Here is a 23,545-nt window from a genome sequence, read left to right as displayed (position 1 = left end):
GCAACCCTGAGGGCGAAGGGGCCGAGTTGACGATAGATCTGGACGCGACGGAACCTATGGATGTGCCTTCGGAAGCTACAGCGCAAAGTTCATCGGCTGCGACTTATTAAAAAAAAGTTTTGCATTGCAAGTTTAATTGCAACCGTATTTTTTTATGAACGTGTAAATATTAGTTGTAAGTGAATTCGAATAAAATTATCGAAAGTAGCGGTTTGTTTTCGTTATTTTTAAAAACACGCCTACACGGACACGCTGCGCGCCATCCTGCAGAACGGCATCAGGACCCACGGCCGCCTCTACCCGCTCATGTTCATGGACCTGAAGACACCCGAGGGCAACCCTGAGGGCGAAGGGGCCGAGTTGACGATAGATCTGGACTCGTCGGAACCTATGGACGTGCCTTCGGAAGCTACAGCGCAAAGTTCATCGGCTGCGACTTATTAAAAAAAAGTTTTGCATTGCAAGTTTAATTGCAACCGTATTTTTTTATGAACGTGTAAATATTAGTTGTAAGTGAATTCGAATAAAAATTATCGAAAGTAGCAGTTTGTTTTCGTTATTTTTAAAAACGCACGGTTTAAAATCATAGACGTCGTTTGTGAATATTATTTGTAGTGAATTGAAAAAAAACCGGCCAAGTGCGAGTCGGACTCGCGCACGGAGGGTTCCGCACCATCAACAAAAAATAGAGCAAAACAAGCAAAAAAACGGTCACCCATCCAAGTACTGACCCTGCCCGACGTTGCTTAACTTCGGTCAAAAATCACGTTTCTTGTATGGGAGCCCCACTTAAATCTTTATTTTATTCTGTTTTTAGTATTTGTTGTTATAGCGGCAACAGAAATACATCATCTGTGAAAATTTTAACTGTCTAGCTATCACGGTTTGTGAGATACAGCCTGGTGACAGACGTCACGTGACCGAGACGTAAAACGGACATGTGACCTGATCGAATAACTGTTTTTTTATTGATTTAAATGCCATCTAGTGAGTTTCCCTCTAACTGGTATTAATATAACTCGAGTACTAACAGTGATGTGCTTAGGGGTTTCAAGTAATGCGACGAAATAACGCTAGATGGCGTTAACCTCAATTATACATAGTGCTGCAGACATTTTGCACTAGTCATTGAGTTTTCACTTCTGCCGGCACTCCCCGAGTGCATGCCGTTGTTTTTTTTCCAGGGACTACCGTCAAAACTTCCTTTTTTTGTCACATATTTTGTTTAAAGTTAGCTTATTCTGCTCTTATTAGACCAATCGTTAGGCGCGGAACAAGGAAATGGAAATATAAGGCGAATACATTTCTTAACCGCTTTATTTACATCCTGGAAACAAAGTTACACATAGAAACTAAAATAATTCTTAATTACTTAAAACTTATTTGAATCCAATATACATCTTCTCACGTCTTTTGTCTGGGTGCCATCAGGTTTGGTGACCGTAGTCGTTTTGATAACTCTTGGTGGTAAATCTGTAAACAACGAGTGACCATTGAGTATTCTTACTTACTTTTTTAGGGTTCCGTACCCAAAGGGTAAAAACGGGACCCTATTACTAAGACTCCGCTGTCCGTCCGTCCGTCCGTCCATCCGTCCGTCCGTCCGTCCATCCGTCCGTCCATCCGTCCGTCCGTCCGTCCGTCCGTCCGTCCGTCTGTCACCAGGCTGTATCTCACGAACCGTGATTGCTAGACAGTTGAAATTTTCACAGATGTATTTCTGTTGCCGCTATAACAACAAATACTAAAAACAGAATAAAATAAAGATTTAAGTGGGGCTCCCATACAACAAACGTGATTTTTGACCGAAGTTAAGCAACGTCGGGCGGGGTCAGTACTTGGATGGGTGACCGTTTTTTTGCTTGTTTTGCTCTATTTTTTGCTAATAGTGCGGAACCCTCCGTGCGCGAGTCCGACTCGCACTTGGCCGGTTTTATTTCATTCACTCTCAAGTTTGTCATTAAAAAAAAAAACAAGATAACGTACGGGTATTTTTCTCAATACGTTCGATGATGATGTAGCCTTTGTAATGTAATTTAAACGTAGGGCTTCCGCTTGCCGTAAGCTTATTTGCTATCAACATGACCGCACATAAATCTAATCTAATCTGAATTAGAGAACAACCGTCTGAAAATAGGAACATAAATTGCGCGGTATAAATTGAATCTTTTGATACTTCACTGTGATATTATCACTTCCCGCCAATAAACGGAGAGCTCCTGCATGGCCTGCCTCTACCGTTAACGCAGAGTGACTTTAGGAAATTTTGGGGATACATTGATAGTTTTAAAACGGCCACTAAATTAGCATTACTCATTATTTACCCGAACTGTTCGTGTAGCAAGTTAGATTATTATACATACTTGATTACCTAGTACTAAAAAATCCGAATAAAAATATGTTACGGCTGAAAAACTGAAATATCGAAGTCGCCCCTGCATTTGAAAGTCACCCCGGTTTACCCTATGTTCTCTCCAGCTTCTATGTCGGCTGTACACACTCGTCGAGAGTCTCGGCACCAGGGACCGGAAAACCCCTTTTTTTGATTAATCATTTCGATAAGGTAACCCTATTTTAATGGTTACCCCGAGGTCATGGTTACTCTATCATTTGGGTTACCCTATCGTTATGGAAACCATTTTATATAGGGTTAACCATATTCCATGTGGTTTCCAAGTCGAATAGGGTGTAAGATAGGGTAGTTAAGCCTAAATATTTACCACTTACCACATAATAGGGTAATCCTTTTTCCGTCTCTTTTCTACTTAGGTCCGCTCGGCAAGGACGCTCAGTTCGGCTTCAGACCTGGCCTATCCACCGAATCTGCCATCATATAGGTCTGAAGCAGACTGTCCAGTACTACACGGCAAGAAAAACGCCTGTATATGCCTGTTACTTGGACCTGTCAAAAGCATTCGACCTCGTATCTTATGACATGCTGTGGCATAAGTTACAAACTGAGACTGATTTGCCGTATGAAGTTACCTCGTTGCTTAAATATTGGTATGGTAACCAAGAAAATAGTGTGAAGTGGGCTGGAGCGTATTCGGAGTCGTATAGGTTGGAGTGCGGGGTGAGGCAAGGGGGGTTAAGTTCGCCCCGCCTCTTCAACCTATATATGAATCAACTGCTCGAGGAGCTCAGCGGTGCCAGTGTGGGATGTTCCATAGACGGAGTGCGCGTTAATAACATCAGCTACGAGGGGCGTTCAAAATATTCTCGGTATTGATATCTTACAACCTCTTCTAAAATTTCTTTCGTTACTGGCCGCTAAGGTTTATTCATTGACATTAAAAAAAAGTATAATTCGAACCGAGATGTTCTTTTGTTTTTCTGCAATTGCTGAACAAACATGAACATCATGTGGGAATTGACAATGTTAACTAAATTAGAACATCGATGCGTGATAAAATTCTTGACAAAACAGGGTAAAAATCAAAAAACCATAAAAGAGGAAATGGATTGTGTTTACCGTGAGTCTGCTCCTTCTTTATCTACCATTCAAAAGTGGTCAAGCGAGTTTAAACGTGGAAGGGAGAGTGTTGAAGACGACCCTAGACCTGGCCGGCCTGTAGTAGCTACTTCACAAGAAAATATTGATAAAGTGGAAAAACTTATATTGGAAGATGGTCGAGTGAAGGTAAAATCTATAGCACAAGTAACCAATCTCTCTATTGGTACCGTACATGATATTATCCATGACCATCTTAATATGTCAAAAGTAAGTGCAAGATGGGTTCCGCGAATGCTGACTCGGCTTCAAAAAGACATGCGTGTAGCTTGTTGTTCCGATTTTATTGACCTGTGCGGTGAAAATCCTGATGAGGTGCTGCAAAGAATAGTTACTGGAGATGAAACCTGGGTTCATCATTATGACCCAGAGAGTAAACAAGAGTCCATGCAGTGGCACATTAAGGGTTCAGCTCATCCCAAGAAGTTCAAGGTCATCCCTTCAGCTGGCAAGGTCATGGCCACGATATTTTGGGATTGTGAAGGAGTATTACTGATCGATTATAAAGAAAAAGGTGTAAATATCACAGGACAGTACTACGCTAACATTCTACGTCAATTAAAGGATGTAATCAAAGAAAAGAGGCGAGGAAAGTTAACCAAAGGTGTTATGCTTCTGCATGACAACGCCCCCGTCCATACTGCTCATATTGCCAAGGCAGCTATTGTTGAATGTGGGTTTGAAACTGTTACTCACCCACCGTATAGTCCGGACTTAGCCCCCAGCGACTTCTTTTTGTTCCTCAATCTTAAAAAGGATCTGCGTGGAAATAAATTTTCCGATGATAAAGCATTGAAGGCGGCAGTGGAGGAGCATTTTTACACCAAAGATAAAAAATATTTTTATGCAGGATTAAAAAAAATAATTGATCGATCTTTTAAGTGTATGAACATAGGGGGGGGAGTATATTGAAAAATAAAAATATCAAACTTTTCGTACTTGTTTGTTTTCATTCTCATACCGAGAATATTTTGAATACCCCTCGTACGCGGATGACATGGTGCTGCTGAGCCCCTCAGTGGGTGGTGTAATTAGTTTGTTGCGCAAATGTGAGTCGTACGCGGAGGCCCATGGGCTCAAATACAATGCTAGCAAAAGTGAGATCATGCTATTTAAAGCGGGTAATAAGACCTATAATGTGCCCCCTGTGAGTCTTTGTGGCACTCCTTTAGCACAAGTGAAGCATTTTAAGTATTTGGGCCACTGGGTCACTGATGACATGTGCGACAATATGGACATTGAGAGGGAACGCAGAGCGCTGGCTGTGCGCTGCAATATGCTTGCCCGTAGGTTTGCACGATGTACAGAGAAGGTGAAGGCTACGCTTTTTAAAGCATATTGCCAGTCCTTCTACACGTGCAGCCTATGGATCAGCTATACGCAGCGAGCATACAGCGCTCTGTGGGTCCAGTACAACAATGCGTACAGGGTGGTATTCGGGCTGCCGCGACACTGTAGCGCCTCGGGTATGTTCACGGAGGGACGGATCGATGGCTTCCACGCGATCATCAGGAAGCGGTGTAGCTCGCTGTTGAGGCGGTGGCGCGCCAGCTCTAATACCATCCTGTGCACGTTGGCCGACCGGTGGGACTCACCGTGGCTGAAGCACTGGGTGCAGCTACATGCCCCAGTGTGTCAGAATTTGTTTTAAGATTATGTTTGTACTAACCCTAGCTTTAAGAATTAGTATTTATGTAACTAACATATTATGGACTTTTGTTCGAAATAAATGATTCCAATTCAATTCAATTCAAAAACACAACGATATTTTCGCGCACGGACAAGCAAAATTTCATTTCATTAATGCATAGTCTGATATTTGTGTGTGTATAGGCTCGCTAGCGCCGCCATACTTAGTACCTACCGGCAGCATGCGCTTGCATGTTGCTGCAATAATCAGCCGAAAGTATTAGTCACAGAGATTAACATAGCTCGATCGCATAAGAAAACCCCTTCATAGGGAAATCTTAATAAAGGGTTTTTGGTTTTGGTAAGGGCTTACCCGGATTAACTGTATTAAATTTGGGTTACATTTTCGATTGGGTACGAGTAAGTCAATGATATGCTTGCCGAATTGATAGGGTTTTTAAAAACAACCCTATCATTTACCCGGGGTAATACCCTTTTAATGGTAACCGGTTCCGGTCCCTGCTCGGCACCGCTCCGATCCAATCGGAGAAGCGCGAGACGAGACAAGGAGCGCCTGAAACGCATGCCGCAAAAATATGAGACACGCTCTTACGGCTCTACAAATAAGGTCGTGTCAGATATTTTTGCGGCCTTCGTTGTGTAACATATTATGGCAGGTGACTGTACACACTCGTTCTCGGCCTCTCTTGGGATCTCACGACGACGAGTGTTAAGATGACGAGTGGCTAGACGACTAATTTTAATTTATGGTGTGTGTCAATCAATCAGGTTTGTTTTTAGGATCAAATGTCTCTACGGGACCCATTGCATTAAAGCAATACAAAAGTCAGAAGTGACTTCAAGGTCACTGAGAGCACATCTTGAAGTATGAATAAAACGAGAAAATTGCATTTTTGTCGGTGAAATATTGCGTTTATGTATATAGTTGCTATAGGTACAATCTTTTTTTGGGTAAAATGTGAAGAATCGAATAGTATCCTTACCTATTTCGTTTTAGGAAGTTAAAAAAAAAACTTAAATTTTTGAAACATTTTTGTATTATTTACATATATTTTTTTACTAGATTTTGTTATACATATAATTCAACATGTGTCATCATCCCTATACTCACCCTCGTCCATGCACTCGTCGTCACAAATGGTCTGCGTCACTTCTTCCACCACAGTACCGTCAGCATGTATAGTGGTATTAGTGTCCTTCGTCACCCTGGGTGCCCGCGGCACGTTGAAGATGTAAACGACCTCGAACGTTTCGTTTCCGGTCATCAGCTTCTCCCAGAAGTCAAGGTCCTTCGTCCTGAACCATACTACTGGTTTCACGCCATTTACTTGAAGTTCGTCTGAAACATCCAGGAATCAAACTAAAGCCTAATTCAAATCGAGGTCTAGGTTTCTTCGCCTTTTAGGATGTCTGATGCACCGGCATTTTGTGTAGTGTGTAATTAGCAGTTATTTATTACCTACGCTAAATTCATCCCTCCGGAAGTTAAAACGGTTGATTAAAATACCTACTAGTCTTATATATGTCACCGTAAAATTGTAAACACTCGTCAGTTTATAATCTCGCTAGTTAAATTATAAACGGACGGTAGGGAGATTATAACCTAACCTAACCTACGTTAGATTATAAACTAACGGGTTCACAATCTTACGGTGTCATTCATATACACTTACCGATATCGTTCTTCGTATCATTTGGCTCGATACATGGAGCCTCTGTGGTCGGGCAGTCCGGTTGATTTGGATCTTCTGTGGTCCGGCAGTCCGGTTGATTTGGATCTTCTGTGGTCCGGCAGTCCGGTTGATCTGGATCTTTTGTGGTCCGGCAGTCCGGTTGATTTGGATCTTCAGTGGTCGGGCAGTCCGGTTGATTTGGATCTTCAGTAGTCAGGGGTACGGGGGTTGTCACTTCTATAGCAGTAGCAGTGGCTGTGGCAGTCGCAGTTACTGGTGGTACAGGCGTGATTGCTGTCACTGGTCGTGATGTAGTAACCGGAGGCAGAGTCTCAGTTACTGGTGGTAAAGGAGTAGTTGGTGGAGGGTAAATGGCAGTAGCAGTAGCCGTTACCCATATTGGTGGTTGTGCTGTAGGCGCAGGAACTGGTGGTAGCTCGGTAGTTTGGCCGGTTGGTGGTGGGACTGTAGGTTTTGACCCAGGGATGGTACCGTTTAAAACCACAGGTGGATAAGTTGGTCTAGTTGGTGATGCAGTGCCATTTAAAAGGGCAGGCGGTTGAGCTGGTGGAAGGGTTTTAATTGGGCCGGTTGGTGGTTGAACCGCCGGTTTTGGGCCAGGCTCTAGGCCATGGGCTGGATTTACTGGGGCCGGGGCTGGGTTAAATAGTGCTGGGGCTAATGGTGGCGTAGGGACAGTGTTTGTTTGCGTAGCTGGGGCGACTGGGGCATTTGTTGCAGCTGAAGATACAGGGGCCGTTGGTGGCGATGGGGCTGCAGGGAAAACTGGTGACGTTGGCGCTACTGGTGCATTCAGTGTCGCTGGTGCCACTGGGGCATTTGATACCGCTAGCGCTACTGGGGCATTTGGTGTCACTGGTGTATTTGGTGCCACTGGGGCGTTTGGTTCCACTGGTGCTACTGGGGCATTTGGTGCCACTGGGGCGTTTGGTTCCACTGGTGCTACTGGGGCATTTGGTGCCACTGGGGCGTTTGGTGCCACTGGTGCTACTGGGGCATTTGGTGCTACTGGGGCATTTGATGCCACTGGTGCATTTGGTGCCACTGGGGCGTTTGGTGCCACTGGGGCGTTTGGTGCCACTGGGGCGTTTGGTGCCACGGGTGCTACTGGGATCTGTGGGGCCACCGGATTTTGCGCTGAACCTGGTTTTGTACTCTCCTTCTGTGGTGTAACGCTTCCAGCGTTCAATAAGATGTAATTAGGGTGTTGCTCGACAATGTGTTCGATCTTGTCGATATGCTCTATGGTTCCGTTGGGGTGGAGCACTAGATAGCGTTTCTTGAGCGGTGTGGAAGCCAGGGCTTGCTGGATTCGCGGCTGGGACGCCAAATTTTGTGCGCTGAATTCTAAAAACAGTAATTACGAATTAACATACAAGAGCACGGTTAAGACCGCGTGAATAATAACTTGATTTTGTTTTTAAACGGTTTTCTTATAACAGTTTATGTAAAATTACTTATTTTCAAAATAGTAGTAGTAGTAATATTTACAAACTGACACTCATGCCTCGAAAGGTATCTACTACCGTACTACTTACAGTTTTTCTATATAGATATCGGAATTATTAGCTGATCCAAACAACTGAACTTTCAGTGACTTACGCGCATAATGGTACGGGTTGTGTGTCTGCTGGCTCGCGCCCTGAGAGTTCCCGGCTTCGGCGTGGGCCTCTGTGGCTACTTGGAAGTCCTGGCTTTGCACTGGTTTGTATTGCCTAATTGATACATTAATAAATAACATAAAAATGATCAAATATCAATTAATTGCAGTTTTTCGGAAAAAAAATACTAGGTACGGTTGGAAAAACAAACTGTAGGCACAGAATGAATAATAGTACTAGGTACAGAAGATTCACTCTCTAACAAAACGTGTGTACATATTACGACAAATATGACCGCTAGGTGGCGCAAGCGCGAGCAGGCGTCCGTTCCATAGCTGTGCGCGGCAACTACTATGGCTAGACACCAAAATTGGTGTGGGCCGTACTTGTGCATTTGGTGCCACTGGTGCATTTGGTGCCACTGGGGCGTTTGGTGCCACGGATGCTACTGGGGCATTTGGTGCCACTGGGGAATTTGGTGCTACGGGGGCAACTGGGGCCTGTGGGGCCACCGGATTTTGCGCTGAACCTGGTTTTGTACTCTCCTTCTGTGGTGTAACGCTTCCAGCGTTCAATAAGATGTAGTTAGACGACTTGTTCGACGTAGGTACTTGTAGCGACGCGACGAAATCGCGGAGTGAGCCACTCCTGCTGTAGGTATAATAAAAATATAATATCAAAATACGTACCGAATAGGCTGCTGGCGTTGTACAGGATAATATTGCGGCGTTAAAGGCGCCTCATACTGAGCGCGCTGAACCGGCAGCTGCAAAGGGTGCGAGTTGATATACGGGTCGCGTACGGTGTTCAACACAGTAGGTTGAATATTGTAGCTCGGCCGCGTCAGGATCTGGGGATTTAAGTGGTGTTAAGTTAATGTAATACTTTTATGGTAGATGTCGCTAGGCGTGCTTCTAAGGGCCACCCCACATCTGGCGTCTTTCGAGCGTCGGCGTCGGTCAGCGCTATGGAAAATGACGTCGCTGCGCAGTTGCGTCGACGTTGCGTCGAGCAGGGCCATAGAGTTGTAGACGCCGACGAGACGCCGACGCTCGAAAGACGCTAGATGTGGGGTGGCCCTAAGGCGCAAAGAGAACAGAGTGTATAGAGAGTTACTGTCATGGTAAATTATATATGTAGCCACAGCCATCTTTCGACAGAACATTAAAACTTTTAGAACGTCATTTGACATTGATCCAGATTCTTTCACTGATATGTGTCAATTTGTTAAATGTCAAGTCAAAAGGCTTTAATAATCTTCTGTCGAAAGATGGCAGTAAATTTACCGTGGCTACATAGGTAATTGACAATCCGCCTCTTTTTCAAATTCTCTTTGTAAGGCGTGTACAGTCAAGTGTAAAAATATGGGTGCACTCATCATACTCAAAAGTATGCCCATATCTCTTATGTCAGCGAATTATGAACTATTGAACATATTTTTAAGTAAGTTGTATGCACCCCTATTTTTACATTTGACTGTACAACAATGAAGGTCAAAATAATCTCCGCAGTCAGAGAGCCTCTTGTGGGCCACGGTAGTGGCCTGATTTTCCAAGGCCCAAAGTTCTAATCTCGCCCAAAACAGTATATCACTACATAGTATAAAACAAAGTCGCTTCCCGCTGTCTGTCTGTATGTATGCTTAGATCTTAAAACTACGCAACGGATTTTGATGCGGTTTTTTTTTAATAGATAAGAGTGATTCAAGAGGAAGGTTTATGTATAATTTGTTAACCCAGGCGAAGCCGGGGCAGGTCGCTAGTTTTATATTTTTTTCTTTCTGACTTTACTAGAAATGTGAAGATTGACAACGTAAAGGTGTTGTTGTGCCTTTGATATTGACTTCTGAGAGCTCTCGAAGTCTCGACTTAATTTTGAGTGTAGGTAAACATTTACGTCATGCTCCGTGGAAACCCCACTGTCTGTTTTGTGATTTATTGAAACGTAATGCTGATGTACACAATATGTACTGAATTAGTACATACTTAAAAAAAATTGTACCTCAATAGATCGAGAGTACAATTAACTCAATTCGGACTTGCTGTAGAGCATCTCCCCAGCAACCACAAAATTTATTTAAAGAAAATTCACGTAAATACTTACTTTTTAGCAAATAAGACGCTGAAAAAAAATTGTACTGTGGTTTTTAACGTTGAATCAGTTAGCCATGGCTAGTTAAATTACCTAATTGTCGCCAGGACGCAAGCGCCTCCAGCCGACTTCTCAAACGTACGAAACTTTGTATTTTTATATACAATGGGATACACACACTTGGTTTCTGGTGAGAGTTCCAATGTTATTTTCCAGGCTTTATTTCAAACAATTATCGCACACTTTCAGGGGTCAGTCAGGGCAGCAAAGTTTGCAAAACTTTGTTTTTTAGCTGTCTCATTCACTCCCCAAAAGTGCCCCCTATGTTTAAAATTCATTTAATTACGTTACATGTCCGTCTTTGGGTCACAGACTTACATATGTGTACCAAATTTCAACTTAATTGGTTCAGCAGTTTCCGTTCCGTTCTGTTTTTTCCTTTTGAGGTACGGAGCCCTAAAAATAATTAGGTACGTTTATGCACCATTGCTGGTTGACAAGAAAACATTGGAACTTTCACCAGAAACCAAGTTCATAACATAAATAAAATGTGTGTATCCCATTGTATATAAAAATACAAAGTTTCGTACGTTTGAGAAGTCGGCTGGAGGCGCTTGCGTCCTGGCGACAATTAGGTAATTTAACTAGCCATGGCTAACTGATTCAACGTTAAAAACCACAGTACAATTTTTTTTCAGCGTCTTATTTGCTAAAAAGTAAGTATTTACGTGAATTTTCTTTAAATAAATTTTGGGGTTGCTGGGGAGATGCTCTACAGCAAGTCCGAATTGAGTTAATTGTACTCTCGATCTATTGAGGTACATTTTTTTTTAAGTATGTACTAATTCAGTACATATTGTGTACATCAGCATTACGTTTCAATAAATCACAAAACAGACAGTGGGGTTTCCACGGAGCATGACGTAAACATTTACCATGCATGACCCTACTTTGTTTTTTTTAACAAGCAGATATTACGTCTGCAAGCGTGTATGCATAAGGGAACAAATGGAAAGATTTGCGTTGGATTTGCATTTTTTCCTTTAATATAAAATCGGTATAAACATGTTATAGCGGCAACAGAAAAACATATCTGTGAAAATTTCTACTGTCTCATTCAAACGGTTCATGAGATACAGCCTGGACCCTGGTGACAGGCAGACAGAGGAGTCTAAGGGCGCGTGTACACGGTGCCGCCTCCGCACCTTCGCGCTATGTACACGAGACGCGTAAAACCCGCGGCGGCGGCGCGGAGGCGGCACCGTGTACACGCGCCCTTAGTAATAGGGTCCCGTTTTTACCCTTTGGGTACGGAACTCTAAAAACTATTTACCTGATTCCTCAACAAGTTCTCATAGTTCTGCCTGCGGAAGTTATCATTCTGTTGCTTGATGTAAAGTTGTTGTTGGTCGTAGAGGTCGGGAGAGTGTGCTAGAGTTGGTATGTGGATTTCCTGGGGCTCGTACGTATCATAGTACGCGGACTCCGGGAATGGGAAGGAGGCTAAAAAAATAATATAAAGTAAGATTAACATTAACACATTCAGTGACGAAAACCCGACTATCGGGTATTTTATGATTTCGTTCCCAGGCCGGACTACCCGATAATCGAGATCGTGGTACTACAGCTTTATATGACGATTTTTTGTGACCTGGCGCGGTTGTCTTGTTTGGCTGGTTGGCAATTAATGTGTTAAGTAAACACAACTTTGGGAACAAACCAAATTATTTTATTATATATTTGGGTAATAAACATTTATTTACAAACAAGATATATACAGAGGTACCTATTACTAAAAGAAATTAAAAATATATTATATACCTACCTATTTTGATTTGTGATCCGGCCTTCACCACTGGAGGGCTTTGTCACTTTTTCTCTTGGAGAATACAACTAAACGGAGTAGCCATTAACAGGCTTTCCCCTCTGTCGAAAATAGGCGGCCAACCGTCATACACAATGTATGGACTGACGTTTATCTGACATGGCTATTTTTACGTTACGCATACATTTGACGTTCCCCTCCCCCGCAAAAATCGACAGACTGTTTTGTACAGAAAATTACAGACAAGACGTTTCCGTTTGATTATATCCTCTAAGTTTTTTCTTTAACAATATATGACATCTATTTCAATTTATAAAGAAGTATTATATATTCTTCATATTCTTATTGTGACTTACCTTACGAACCACACTCAATCGCACACACTTTTGTTATTGTTTGTCCTGATGTTTTGTTGTGACGTTGAGTCTTGTTTCATTAAAATATTATGCGAAAATTGTGAAAGTACAAATCACTAGTTTGAAATAAGTCAGTAATAGTAATTCGATATTTTGCATATACCAAAACACAATCTTTGAACGCCGCGCTTTTATTTTCATACTGAAATCGGTCACATGTGCCCTGCGCGGTAGCGAAAGACTTAAGTAGTGATATATTATATGTTGGTAGATTGAAAGAAAATAAGAAGGTACATTGAGGATATAACTAGGGCCAAACCTGTAGTCCCATTGACTGCAGGCATATGGTTTCTTCTGAAGACAAAAAGCTCTAAATACATACTGACTTATTTTTATTACAACCACACGAGAGTTACTTGAACTATATTAAATAATTAATAAGGAAATACTCACAGACTAGCTCCAAAACAAATATAGCGCACACGACTATTGTCTTCATTATGGCTACATGTATACTAACACGACTCTAACCGTTGTGAGCCCCCCCTCTCTTATAAGCGCGTATTCGAACAAACATAAGAAAAAGCTGTTCAAATAGTCCGCCATTGTCTATGGCCTGCTCTGGTTACTGAATACATGTTTATGCCACACAAAGAAAATTCAGGGCCTCTTTGTTAGTTGCGTAAATACCGAAATAATAAGTCCCTATGCAAATATTGGATTTTTGGCAATAAATCTGGTTGACGGAAGGTACCTACCTAGCATAGTACTTACTAATTTATGCTCCACACGTTGGGATTCTATTAGAATTGTTTACCGAGCATAGAAGAACCAAGTATAGTGTCTCTGGTTAGGAAAATTCATATGCAACTTTAGGTCTCGTTAACACATTTAGTGCCGAAAACCCGACTATCGGGTATTTTATGATTTCGTTACCAGGCCGGACGACCCGATAGTCGGGATCGTGGTATTACAAATTTATATGACGAAATTTTTGTAGCCTGGCGCGGATGTCTTGTTTGGCTGGGTGGCAAGTGGCAATGAATGTGTTAAAGCGTCTTAGTCGCGGTTTCAGGATAATTCCACGGCAGCGTCACTTTATAAACGCTACGACGGCGTGACCAATTGACGTCAATTCTTGATTTATTGTTACAGGCGACAATTACACAATGGTTTCATAGTGTTATCATACCATAAATCATTATAATGTGGTCCTGCAGCGCAACATTTGGCGTTTTTCATAAAGAATAAACATGAAAACAATAGACTCTTTTTAACCGAATTCAAAATTAAGGTTTTCAAATTCAGTTGATTGGAATGTAGGATATGCGAGAGCATCCGTATTTCTAAATATGCATATTTTGATTTTTTTAAGGAATGTACCTACTTCCAGATTCCATTTTTGACAAAGATTCTGGTACCTATTCTTTTAGTATTTTCATCGACAAGATAAACCCACTTTTTGTATATAATAATACAAAACCATCAATTGAACTGCATGTAAAGGTTATTCTGAAAGGTAAAACTTATAACAAAGGGATACAAGTGATTTTTTAAATGATTTTCGGTATTTACGAATAAAACTGAATTTATATATTATCCTAATTTATTATCGGTGGTATTACACATAGTTCACATAAACATTACGATTAACTAAACCGATTAATAATTCAGTAATCATCGGCGTCATCTCCGCTGGACTCGGAGCAGTCCTCGACGTGGAAGGTATCGTCGTTGGCGTGGTTCCCGTTGGCGTTGGGCTTGGGCCGGTTGCGCTTGCGACGCGACTCGTTCAGCGGGTTGTCGAGCTGAAAATTATTATTAAATTATACAACGGGACTTAATCGCGTATCTAAGTTTTAAGATTTACCTCCGACGTTTCGAGGACGGCGTTGTCCCCGTGGTCTCGGAGAAGACTGGCTTAAGTTGACATCAGCATCGTCGGAGTTCGAAAAACTCGCGCGGTTAGACGATGCTGATGTCAACTTAAGCCAGTCTTCTCCGAGACCACGGGGACAACGCCGTCCTCGAAACGTCGGAGGTAAATCTTAAAACTTAGATACGCGATTAAGTCCCGTTGTATAATTTAATAATGTTTAAAAATCGTGAAAGTTTAAATCAGTGAAAATTATTAATCTAAATATATTTTTTTACAGTTACTTGGGTCGTAGAACAGTCACAATTAACTGCGATGCGGCGTACAGTCTCCTGCAATAAATTATGTTACACAACAAAGGCCGCAAAAATATCTAACAAGATTTTATTTGTAAAGCCATAAGAGCGTGTCACATATTTTTGCGGCCTTCAAAGAGTAACATACTATTGCAGGTGACTGTACGATATATAAAGTGTTTGTGTTCTTGAGTTACTATTAACCCTTTTCCAGGCATAGTAATATTTATCGACCACTAGATTTTAAACTTTAGCATTCCCATTTAAGGTTCAAATTAGATTGCACATCCGGGAAATGTGACTTGTTTTCAAATTAATTATTGGCTGAGTGTGATAAATGGGCGAATGACACGAGCGACTAAGAATGACACCTTTTTATTTAAAAAATATATACGTATTTGATGACTTGATGAGACGACGTTGACAGACAGATGGACGACAACACCAGGACAAATAATTTGATATATAATAGGGTTGCCTTAGCCACTTTGATTATGGTATTCAAAAAAGCTTAGAATATTTTAATGAATTGAATACCCAAATCATTCACCTCCCTTATTTTTTTTATAGAAATGAATTTAAAACATTTAAATTAAAGAAAAGCCACCTTAAAGTAGAAAGAGTATAATGATAATGACACAATAGGTCACCTGGATTAGAAAGGCAAACAAAAATGTACCTTGTTGCATACACACAAGGTATGTATTTCAGCATTCCGACTTCCGACTTAATAAAGTACACAATTCTTTTGGAAATAACCTGTATCCGCGATGGCACATAATTCGTTCAAATAGATTTATTAATAAGTTGATTCATTGGCAATTTGAACAGATGTGAAAGTTTCTGGAAGCGTGACGCGTGTAATTGTACGCATTATGATACAATAATAAGAATAACATACGCAATAATAGACGCTAGTTACAATTGTTGACGCAATAGTATGCATTATATGCATAGGTACCGTCGCCATCAGATATATGGGATCGGCCAAGGCGCTCACAAATATGTGAACACGCTATTGTCAAGGCGATAGAGTGCGCGTTTAGATATTGTGAACACCATGGCCGCTCCGATATATCTGATAGCGACTGTACCAGTACAACCAGTATTAAAACCAATTTGGTAGTGCTTTTAATCCATTTAATAAATTAATTAATAAATTTGATACGCTCTAATTTTGAAACGACATGGTGAAATAAGTTTAAAAATAGATCTGTTTACTTAGGCGATTTTCGCTTGGGAGCGAATTCGCAAGTGCGAGCGGGACGTCGCTATATACGTGTATAGCGATGTCCCGCTCATACACCGGAGCGACGTGCGATATCACATTACATTAGGTACTTACGTGTCTGACAAGTTTGTAGGAGCCCTCGCCGTGAATGAAGGCCAGCTTAAAGGCTTTCGTCAGAGGGTATTTCTTGAACAACAGAAACTGCTCCCACAGCGTCTCTTGAGGTTTATCTGATAAACCTGAAAGACAAAGGGTGTAAAACTTACAAAAAATAGCTTACGTATTAAAAAACTTGCATAACCTTTGCCTATAGTTCGTTTTTTTTAGCATTATAAAAAAGGTAATTATCTTGACGTGTCTTTTTATTGAAAAAACACTTTAGAAAAATAAGTCACGGCAAATATGTAACAATTATGAATCATATTACGATTATAATATATTATATTACGACTATAAAGTCAAGTCCAGTCACAAGTCATAATAAAACCATAGTTGTTTCACATTAGGCCAGTAGATGGCAGTCGATTCAATGGTCAAGGCAGCGTGTGCGAGTGTCAATGTCTAGTTTTAGTTTCCAATTAAAGTCACAAAGTGACTGGCAGACCCTCCGGCGTACATGGTCCTTTATCCGGATAAAATGAAAATAACGGCAGTCATGCCGCAAAAAATCCGATCTTATAATGGGGTTGGCAACTGTCAAAGGTTTGCATAGATGGCGCCATCATAGCTTGCCCTTTTTCTATGAGATTTGGCTTAATTTGCTGGCATCCAGGGCATTCAAAAAAACAGGGCAAGCTATGATGGTGCCATCAGCTACATACTTCGACCGGCCAATCCCATTGACAATATATTCCAATAATTTATGATTCAAAATTCATACATACCTTTGAAGGAATAGTCCCTAGGCCGTATGTCATACATAGTGTAGTGCAATGTGAATGTTATGCTTTCTATCTCTGTGGCTTCGCTGTCTTCGTCCAGCTGGTTCCTGACGCCGAATGTGATCTCCATTTGCGTGCCGTCCATCAGCTTGAACAGCGAGGCGTTCACGCTTAGAAACACCTTAAAAAACAATAACACGGTAAAGTAATTACTTGAATACACATGCAAAACGTTTGAATAACGATCTACGAATCTATTAGCATACTTAATTCCTAGCATAGTTATAACATGAACATTTGACATTTTTTTAGTTTTTTTTTTGTATAAGTATATGAATTGACTCACTAAATTATATTTGCATATGCCAATCTCATTACCCATGTAAATAATGTAAAAAAAAAATGTATATAGTTAGATAATAAGAAATTATTTCGTACGCCAAAAGGCACATCATGGCTGTTCCTTAGAATATTAAGTTATAATCTATTTATGTACCTGTGATGAACGAATAAAGAATTGAATTGAATTGAACGATAACCCATGTTTTTTCGTAAAAACATCACTCTGTTTTTTCGTAAAAAACATCACCTCTGATTATTCCTAAAAAAACATCATCTCTGTTTTTTCGTAAATAACATCATCCAAAGAAAATGTTGCGGAATTTCACTGGAACTAATTCTTTCATACTGTACTGAACTGTCACCCTATACATGGGAATAACAGCGCCCTCTTGACAATGATTATATATTACTTGGTCAGGCTTTACATGCATATTGTCAGATTGTCACATAGGGTCGGGAAACCAGTACTGGCAACACCGCATGTTGGTCACCTTCAATTTTATTTTTAATCAACAGTAGTGATTTTTTATATATTATTATTTAATAATCAGGCAGGCAGTTATGACAACTGATATGGCTTGTATCCAGTAATCATAAGATAGTTATCATGAACGACTATTAGAAATAATTTGCTTGTCTAATTTATTTTTAAACTGGTTCACATTTTGTGCTGAAATCACGTTTTCTGGGAGTTTATTCCAAGCCCTCACTACTTGGTTGCTCAGAGAGTATTTGTATGGGGTCACTGTGAGACCTATGTCTCTAGCTTTAAGTGATGACCTCTCAGACGGTTGTTGTTTGGTGGTTATCAGTGCCTTATCCCAGGTAGGCAATCAATTGTATGTATTTGTTACACCTTATTATCTCTCTCTCTCTCTCCTCAGCATTATTATTCCCATCTGATTGTGGGGTCTGCTTTTCTGGTATTTTCTCTCCACTTCGCGCGATCGGACGTGTCGTCTACTAAAACGTCGCAGGCCCTCATGTCTTTTGCTATGGTGTCTGCCCAACTCATCTACGGTTTTCCTCTTCCTCTGGACCAGGGATGTTGCGGATGCAGATTTTTTGACATCCGCGGATGCGGATATTTAAAGGCTCACCATCCGCGGATGCGGATGCGGATGTCAAGATTAGGTACTTGTGGGTACTTAGAAAACGTCAAATATTACATTTTTAGTATTTTTTTTATTAAAAAAAAACGAAACGTTTAGTATTTGAGCAAGAATATAGGTGCGTTATATTTAATAAACAGTAACTTCGCCGACTTTTCTGGATATAGACGATTTCGTTATAGGTAATGACGAAATTACCTAGCACTTACGCCGCCGCTAACTAAGACGTTCCTGTTACTTGTTCGACATCCGCATCCGCATAAGCTCCGCATCGATTTTATGCGGATGCGGATGCAGATGCGGATGTTGAAAATAATGCGGAAGTTCCGCGGTTGCGGATGCGGATGTTCGCAACATCTCTGCTCTGGACCCAACAATGTTCAGATCCAGTGTTGGCCGAAACGTTAATGCAATTGAAAATGTTGGCCATTAACCATTATAAATTGAACCGTAAACTGTAATCGTCCGTTACGGTTTAAGGTTCAATTTATAATGGTTAATGGCCAACATTTTCAATTGCATTGACGTTTCGGCCAACACTGTTCAGATCCATAGTAACATTCCCGATGTAATCAGGAGGTCTTCTTTTTACGTGTCCAAACCATCTCAGTCGGCTCTCTTGTAGATTAAATATCGGCGATATCACGTACTCCGAGGCTACCGCGAACGTACTCGTTGCGTATCTTATCGAGCCTTATTACTCCGCACATCCACCGAAGCATCTTCATTTCGGCGACTTGGACAGATCGGACATGGCTCTGCGTCATAGCCCATGTTTCACTCCCATAGGTTAGAAGGTCTTATTATGCTCTTATAGACTAGGCCAGTGGTTCCTAACCTTTTCAGTCCGGTCACCCCTAACTACGGAACCTGATTTTACACCTTAATGGTAACATATGGTAATAAAAAATAAAACGTGTACGTTTGTTGTATTGTTATATTAGGTTAGCTTATTACCCCCGTAAAATACCAGTTTTACCCCCACGGGGGTAATTACCCCCAGGTTAGGAACCAATGGACTAGGCCCTTACGCTTGTTACACCTTATTAGGTAGGTAACAATACAGAAATCTTTGTAGCTTGCAGATCATGTTGTTTACTTTACCTTGAAGGCCATTTTTTTGGTTTAATGTTTACCTTAAGGTCTTCATACTGTTCAAGTCTGGCATAGTATGCGGTGAGTGCTTTCCTGATGACGTCAAAGGTTTTGAGTGAAACCTCGTTGTTGCAGCCATCTAACATCGACTTTAGGTTGAAGCCGAGGGGAAGAGAGCAGCCTGTGATCTTGTGTTCACCTGAAAGGTAATATGAATTTGATGAGCTTGTATATGAAATCTTTGAGATGGGGTTGGGATGGGGTCTGAAGAATTGTTTGACATGATGCCAACGGCAGCTTTCTATCACCGCACCGCTCGCCATCGGCAGGGTGTTCATCCACACACCCTAGAACCTAAATGGTCGCGTACTGTGCGGTTTAAGAGGAATTTCCTCCCGCGGACGCTCCGGCTGTGGAATGAGCTCCCTTCCGAGGTTTTCCCGAGGGTCTACGATATGGGGTTCTTCAAAAAAGGAGTGTACAGGTTTTTAAAAAAAAGGTCGGCAACGCGCATGTAACACCTCTGGAGTTGCAGGCGTCCATAGGCTACGGTGACTGCTTACCATCAGGCGGCCCGTATGCTTGTTTGCCACCTATGTGGTATAAAAAAAAAAAAAAACTATGCTATGTTTTTCTGCTACGTCAACTATGGCACTTCTATGGGATATGTATGTATTGTTACTGCCAAGTCAGTGCAAAGCTGGCATGCTCTGAGTATAACGCTGCGTCTTAAGCCTCGTCTCCATATCGCGCGGCAAACCATCGATCATAGGCTCGCGCGGCAGCCGCGCGCAATGGATATCGGGCTGCCGCGCGAGCCAACTCGATGCGCCATGTTCGCAATGAGATCGCCCACGTAGGACACTTCTATAGGTATCAAATTCAAAGGATTGATTCACCCCGTGCCGCATCGCTTCGCTTCGCGTTCGCGTGTTGCTCGCCTACGTAGTACGCTGCGTAAGCTCTGCTTTGTACACATTTATTGTGTTATGTACTCGTTTTGTGCAATAAAGTGTTTTACTACTACATACTACTTGAATGATTCATTTCAACTTACATATATAATATTCATAGATATTTTAGCTGTATGGATGTTTGTTGCTCAATCGCGTAAAAACAACTTATTTATTTAGTCATCATCATTATCAATTGTTCTCTCAATAATAGTATAGTATAGTCCTCCTCATCGTTTTCGATGACGGCGACCCCAAATAAACATCATGGACGTTGTCTAGCGTGAGCCCTTATGTGGCTGGCCAGGCCGAACTTGGTCTTAAATACTCTAAATACTCTCTCTCAATAATATGTAGGTATCGAAAGCATGTGAGTATTGTGGTACTGATAATAGCATGTCATACGTAATCCTTTATCTTTACCAAATAACCATCAACAGCAAATAAATCTACTAACACTTTTAAATAAATTTGTCCACATCCACAAGTTATCTCAAATAAAAACGGACAAGTGCGAGTCAGACTCGCCCACCGAGGGTTCCGTACTTTTTAGGGTTCCGTACCCAAAGGGTAAAAACGGGACCCTATTACTAAGACTCCGCTGTCCGTCCGTCCGTCCGTCCGTCCGTCGGTCTGTCAGCAGGCTGTATCTCTCAAACCGTGATAGCTAGACAGTTGAAATTTTCACAGATGATGTATTTCTGTTGCCGCTATAACAACAAATAAAAACAGAATAAAATAAAGATTTAAGTGGGGCTCCCATACAACAAACGTGATTTTTGACCGAAGTTAAGCAACGTCGGGCGGGGTCAGTACTTGGATGGGTGACCGTTTTTTTGCTTGTTTTGCTCTATTTTTTGTTGATGGTGCGGAACCCTCCGTGCGCGAGTCCGACTCGCACTTGGCCGGTTTTAGTATTTGTTGTTATAGCAGCAACAGAAATATATCATCTGTGAGAATTTCAACGGTCTAGCTATGACGGTTCATGAGACACAGCCTGGTGACAGACAGACAGTGGAGTCTTAGTAATAGGGTTCAGTTTTTAACCTTTGTGTATGGAACCCTAAAAAGAGCTCAAAATAGACTCACCGTCTACTTTGGATATGGTGACTCCATGTTTGACATCCACCTCCCTGTCAAGCTGCATGTGGAATATGACGCTGCAGTGGTCCCGGCCATAGGACTCCACCTCCATGCCTGTCAACATTGCCGTCAGATCCAGGGTCTTCTGCCATCCGTCTATGCAGTTTTTCACGATTATTGACTGGAAAATATCAAAGGTTAACTGGTAGAGAATGGTCTTGGCATTAAGTCCACCTTTTGTACTATAAGCTAGGGCTGTTTAAATGTACTTACTGTGACTACCATATTACTGCGACTATGGTATGTGCAGTTCTTTGCGATTTCACCATCTCCGACTATCATATAAAGCAGCGATCGGCAACCTTTTAGCAGCCAAGGGCCACATAGTAGTTAACGAAGTGGACGCGGGCCGCACTTTGTTAATTTTTATGACTTTGTCAGACATTGTCGTTTGTCAATATTACATACAAAGTAGTCAGGGAGGCTCGCGGGCCACAAGTGACAGGTTCACGGGCTGCATGCGGCCCGCGGGCTGTGGGTTGCCGACCGCTGATATAAAGGAATGCTTAATACCATATGATACATCGGGGTTTTCGGTGCGGGAATGTTTTACACTAGCCAAATAACAGGTAAAAACTGTAAAAAACGATACTAATTTAACATTTCTAACGTACTACCTATGTTTAAATCATAGTTTGGTAATTATTTTACAATAAACAAAGTTATAAATACACGAAATCATTCCTGCACCGAAAACCCCGATGTATGTTAATGACCATGTACAATCATCATTATTATATTACAACCTTTCAGATAAAATCCAAAAATTACTGCAAAACATAAAACACAAATAGAACATACTTTAGTATTAGCACCATCATTGTCTTCAGTTCTCTTCGGGCCTACAACAGGGTGCCGGTAGCTCGCCCTCTGGATTTGAAACAGGTAATCTTGTTTCTCTTGAAGCTTTCGTTCTAATTCCCCTACCTCCTGCTGTAACTCACTATTCTCATTGTTTTCCTTAAGGATTCTGGGACCTACAACATCCAAACTAATATTATTAGAGATAGGATGTTTTTTCTTAATAATACGCTGGTTCTAGCAGTTTAAGTTGCTACAATGCTGGAAAACCGTCGTGCAAACTATTCCCATGATCCTTATCCTATGTTTTAATGAATACTCACGTTTATTTCCTTTGCGAAACAGCTTTGTTATTTTTAATTGTTTTTTATTCACTTTCGACATCGTCATTTCGGAATATTTAATGATTTCACAAACTTAGAAATAAAAATTCGAGGAATAAATAAATACAAGTAACGGCTACAGTCCAAACATCGGCCATTTGAAACTTTTGACATTGACGTTTGGCGTTTCACATTAATGCTCAGCCAATTGATGCACAACTAGATAAAGGCGTGTCCAGACGAAGACAGTTTTTCTACAATGTGATTAAATTGTCCGATCAAATCAGGCCGTGTGGACGCTAACGCCAATTTGGCTCGCTGATTTCGATCGCCGTTTATGACCAATATTACCGATAAAATGGAGGTGCGGACGCAAAAATACCAATTTGTGACTCCAATATTCGCGTTTGAGGGCACTTTTTTAATTTAGAACGCTCAAATATCACGATAAAACTAAAATTGGTGATGAAATTGGAGATCGACGCCAATTTCTTTTCTGATCAAATCGGTCGATTTGATCATCCCATCTGGACTCCGCTTTAATCCGCGTTTAGTTGAAAGGCCTCTACAGGGCTATAACCGCGAAAATCGAAGTTCTTCAAATGCAGGCATTTTTCTCTGTCACTCTTATTACGTCTTCATGAGAGTAAAAGAGAAAGATCCCCGCAATTTGCGAAAATCGGTTTTCGCGGTAGCCCCCCGACCTCATTGATCTGTCCGGCAAAGAGTAGTATAATAATTAAGTTGGTCAAGCAGATCTTGTC

The 23,545-nt window shown here is 41.4% G+C and overlaps 3 protein-coding genes across 3 annotated transcripts; 1 reads left to right on the top strand and 2 right to left on the bottom strand.

The window, feature by feature from the left end:
* Positions 1-4,508: 4,508 nt before the first annotated feature.
* Positions 4,509-5,162, top strand: LOC134650411 (uncharacterized). The gene has a single exon (XM_063505367.1). The coding sequence runs from the start codon at positions 4,509-4,511 to the stop codon at positions 5,160-5,162; it is 654 nt and encodes a 217-aa protein (XP_063361437.1).
* A 454-nt stretch (positions 5,163-5,616) lies between these two features.
* Positions 5,617-13,452, bottom strand: LOC134650410 (proteoglycan 4-like). Its single transcript, XM_063505366.1, has 7 exons — positions 13,182-13,452; positions 11,881-12,050; positions 9,146-9,222; positions 8,458-8,570; positions 6,835-8,202; positions 6,273-6,500; positions 5,617-5,714 (listed from the first exon to the last, which is right to left on the bottom strand). Exons 1-7 carry the CDS (start codon positions 13,225-13,227, stop codon positions 5,617-5,619), a joined length of 2,100 nt encoding a protein of 699 aa, XP_063361436.1. The 5' UTR covers positions 13,228-13,452.
* Positions 13,453-14,390: 938 nt separating this feature from the next.
* Positions 14,391-22,937, bottom strand: LOC134650239 (uncharacterized). Its single transcript, XM_063505186.1, has 7 exons — positions 22,782-22,937; positions 22,459-22,634; positions 21,604-21,778; positions 19,603-19,760; positions 17,016-17,193; positions 16,246-16,370; positions 14,391-14,536 (listed from the first exon to the last, which is right to left on the bottom strand). The coding sequence occupies exons 1-7, from the start codon at positions 22,846-22,848 to the stop codon at positions 14,399-14,401; spliced, it is 1,017 nt and encodes a 338-aa protein (XP_063361256.1). The 5' UTR covers positions 22,849-22,937; the 3' UTR covers positions 14,391-14,398.
* Positions 22,938-23,545: the final 608 nt, after the last annotated feature.

The sequence above is a fragment of the Cydia amplana genome, chromosome 8 (genome assembly GCF_948474715.1).
Source record: "Cydia amplana chromosome 8, ilCydAmpl1.1, whole genome shotgun sequence".
NCBI classification, from domain to species: Eukaryota; Metazoa; Arthropoda; class Insecta; order Lepidoptera; family Tortricidae; genus Cydia; species Cydia amplana.
Note: the sequence above shows the minus strand (reverse complement) of the source record. Positions and strands in the feature narration are given on the sequence as shown.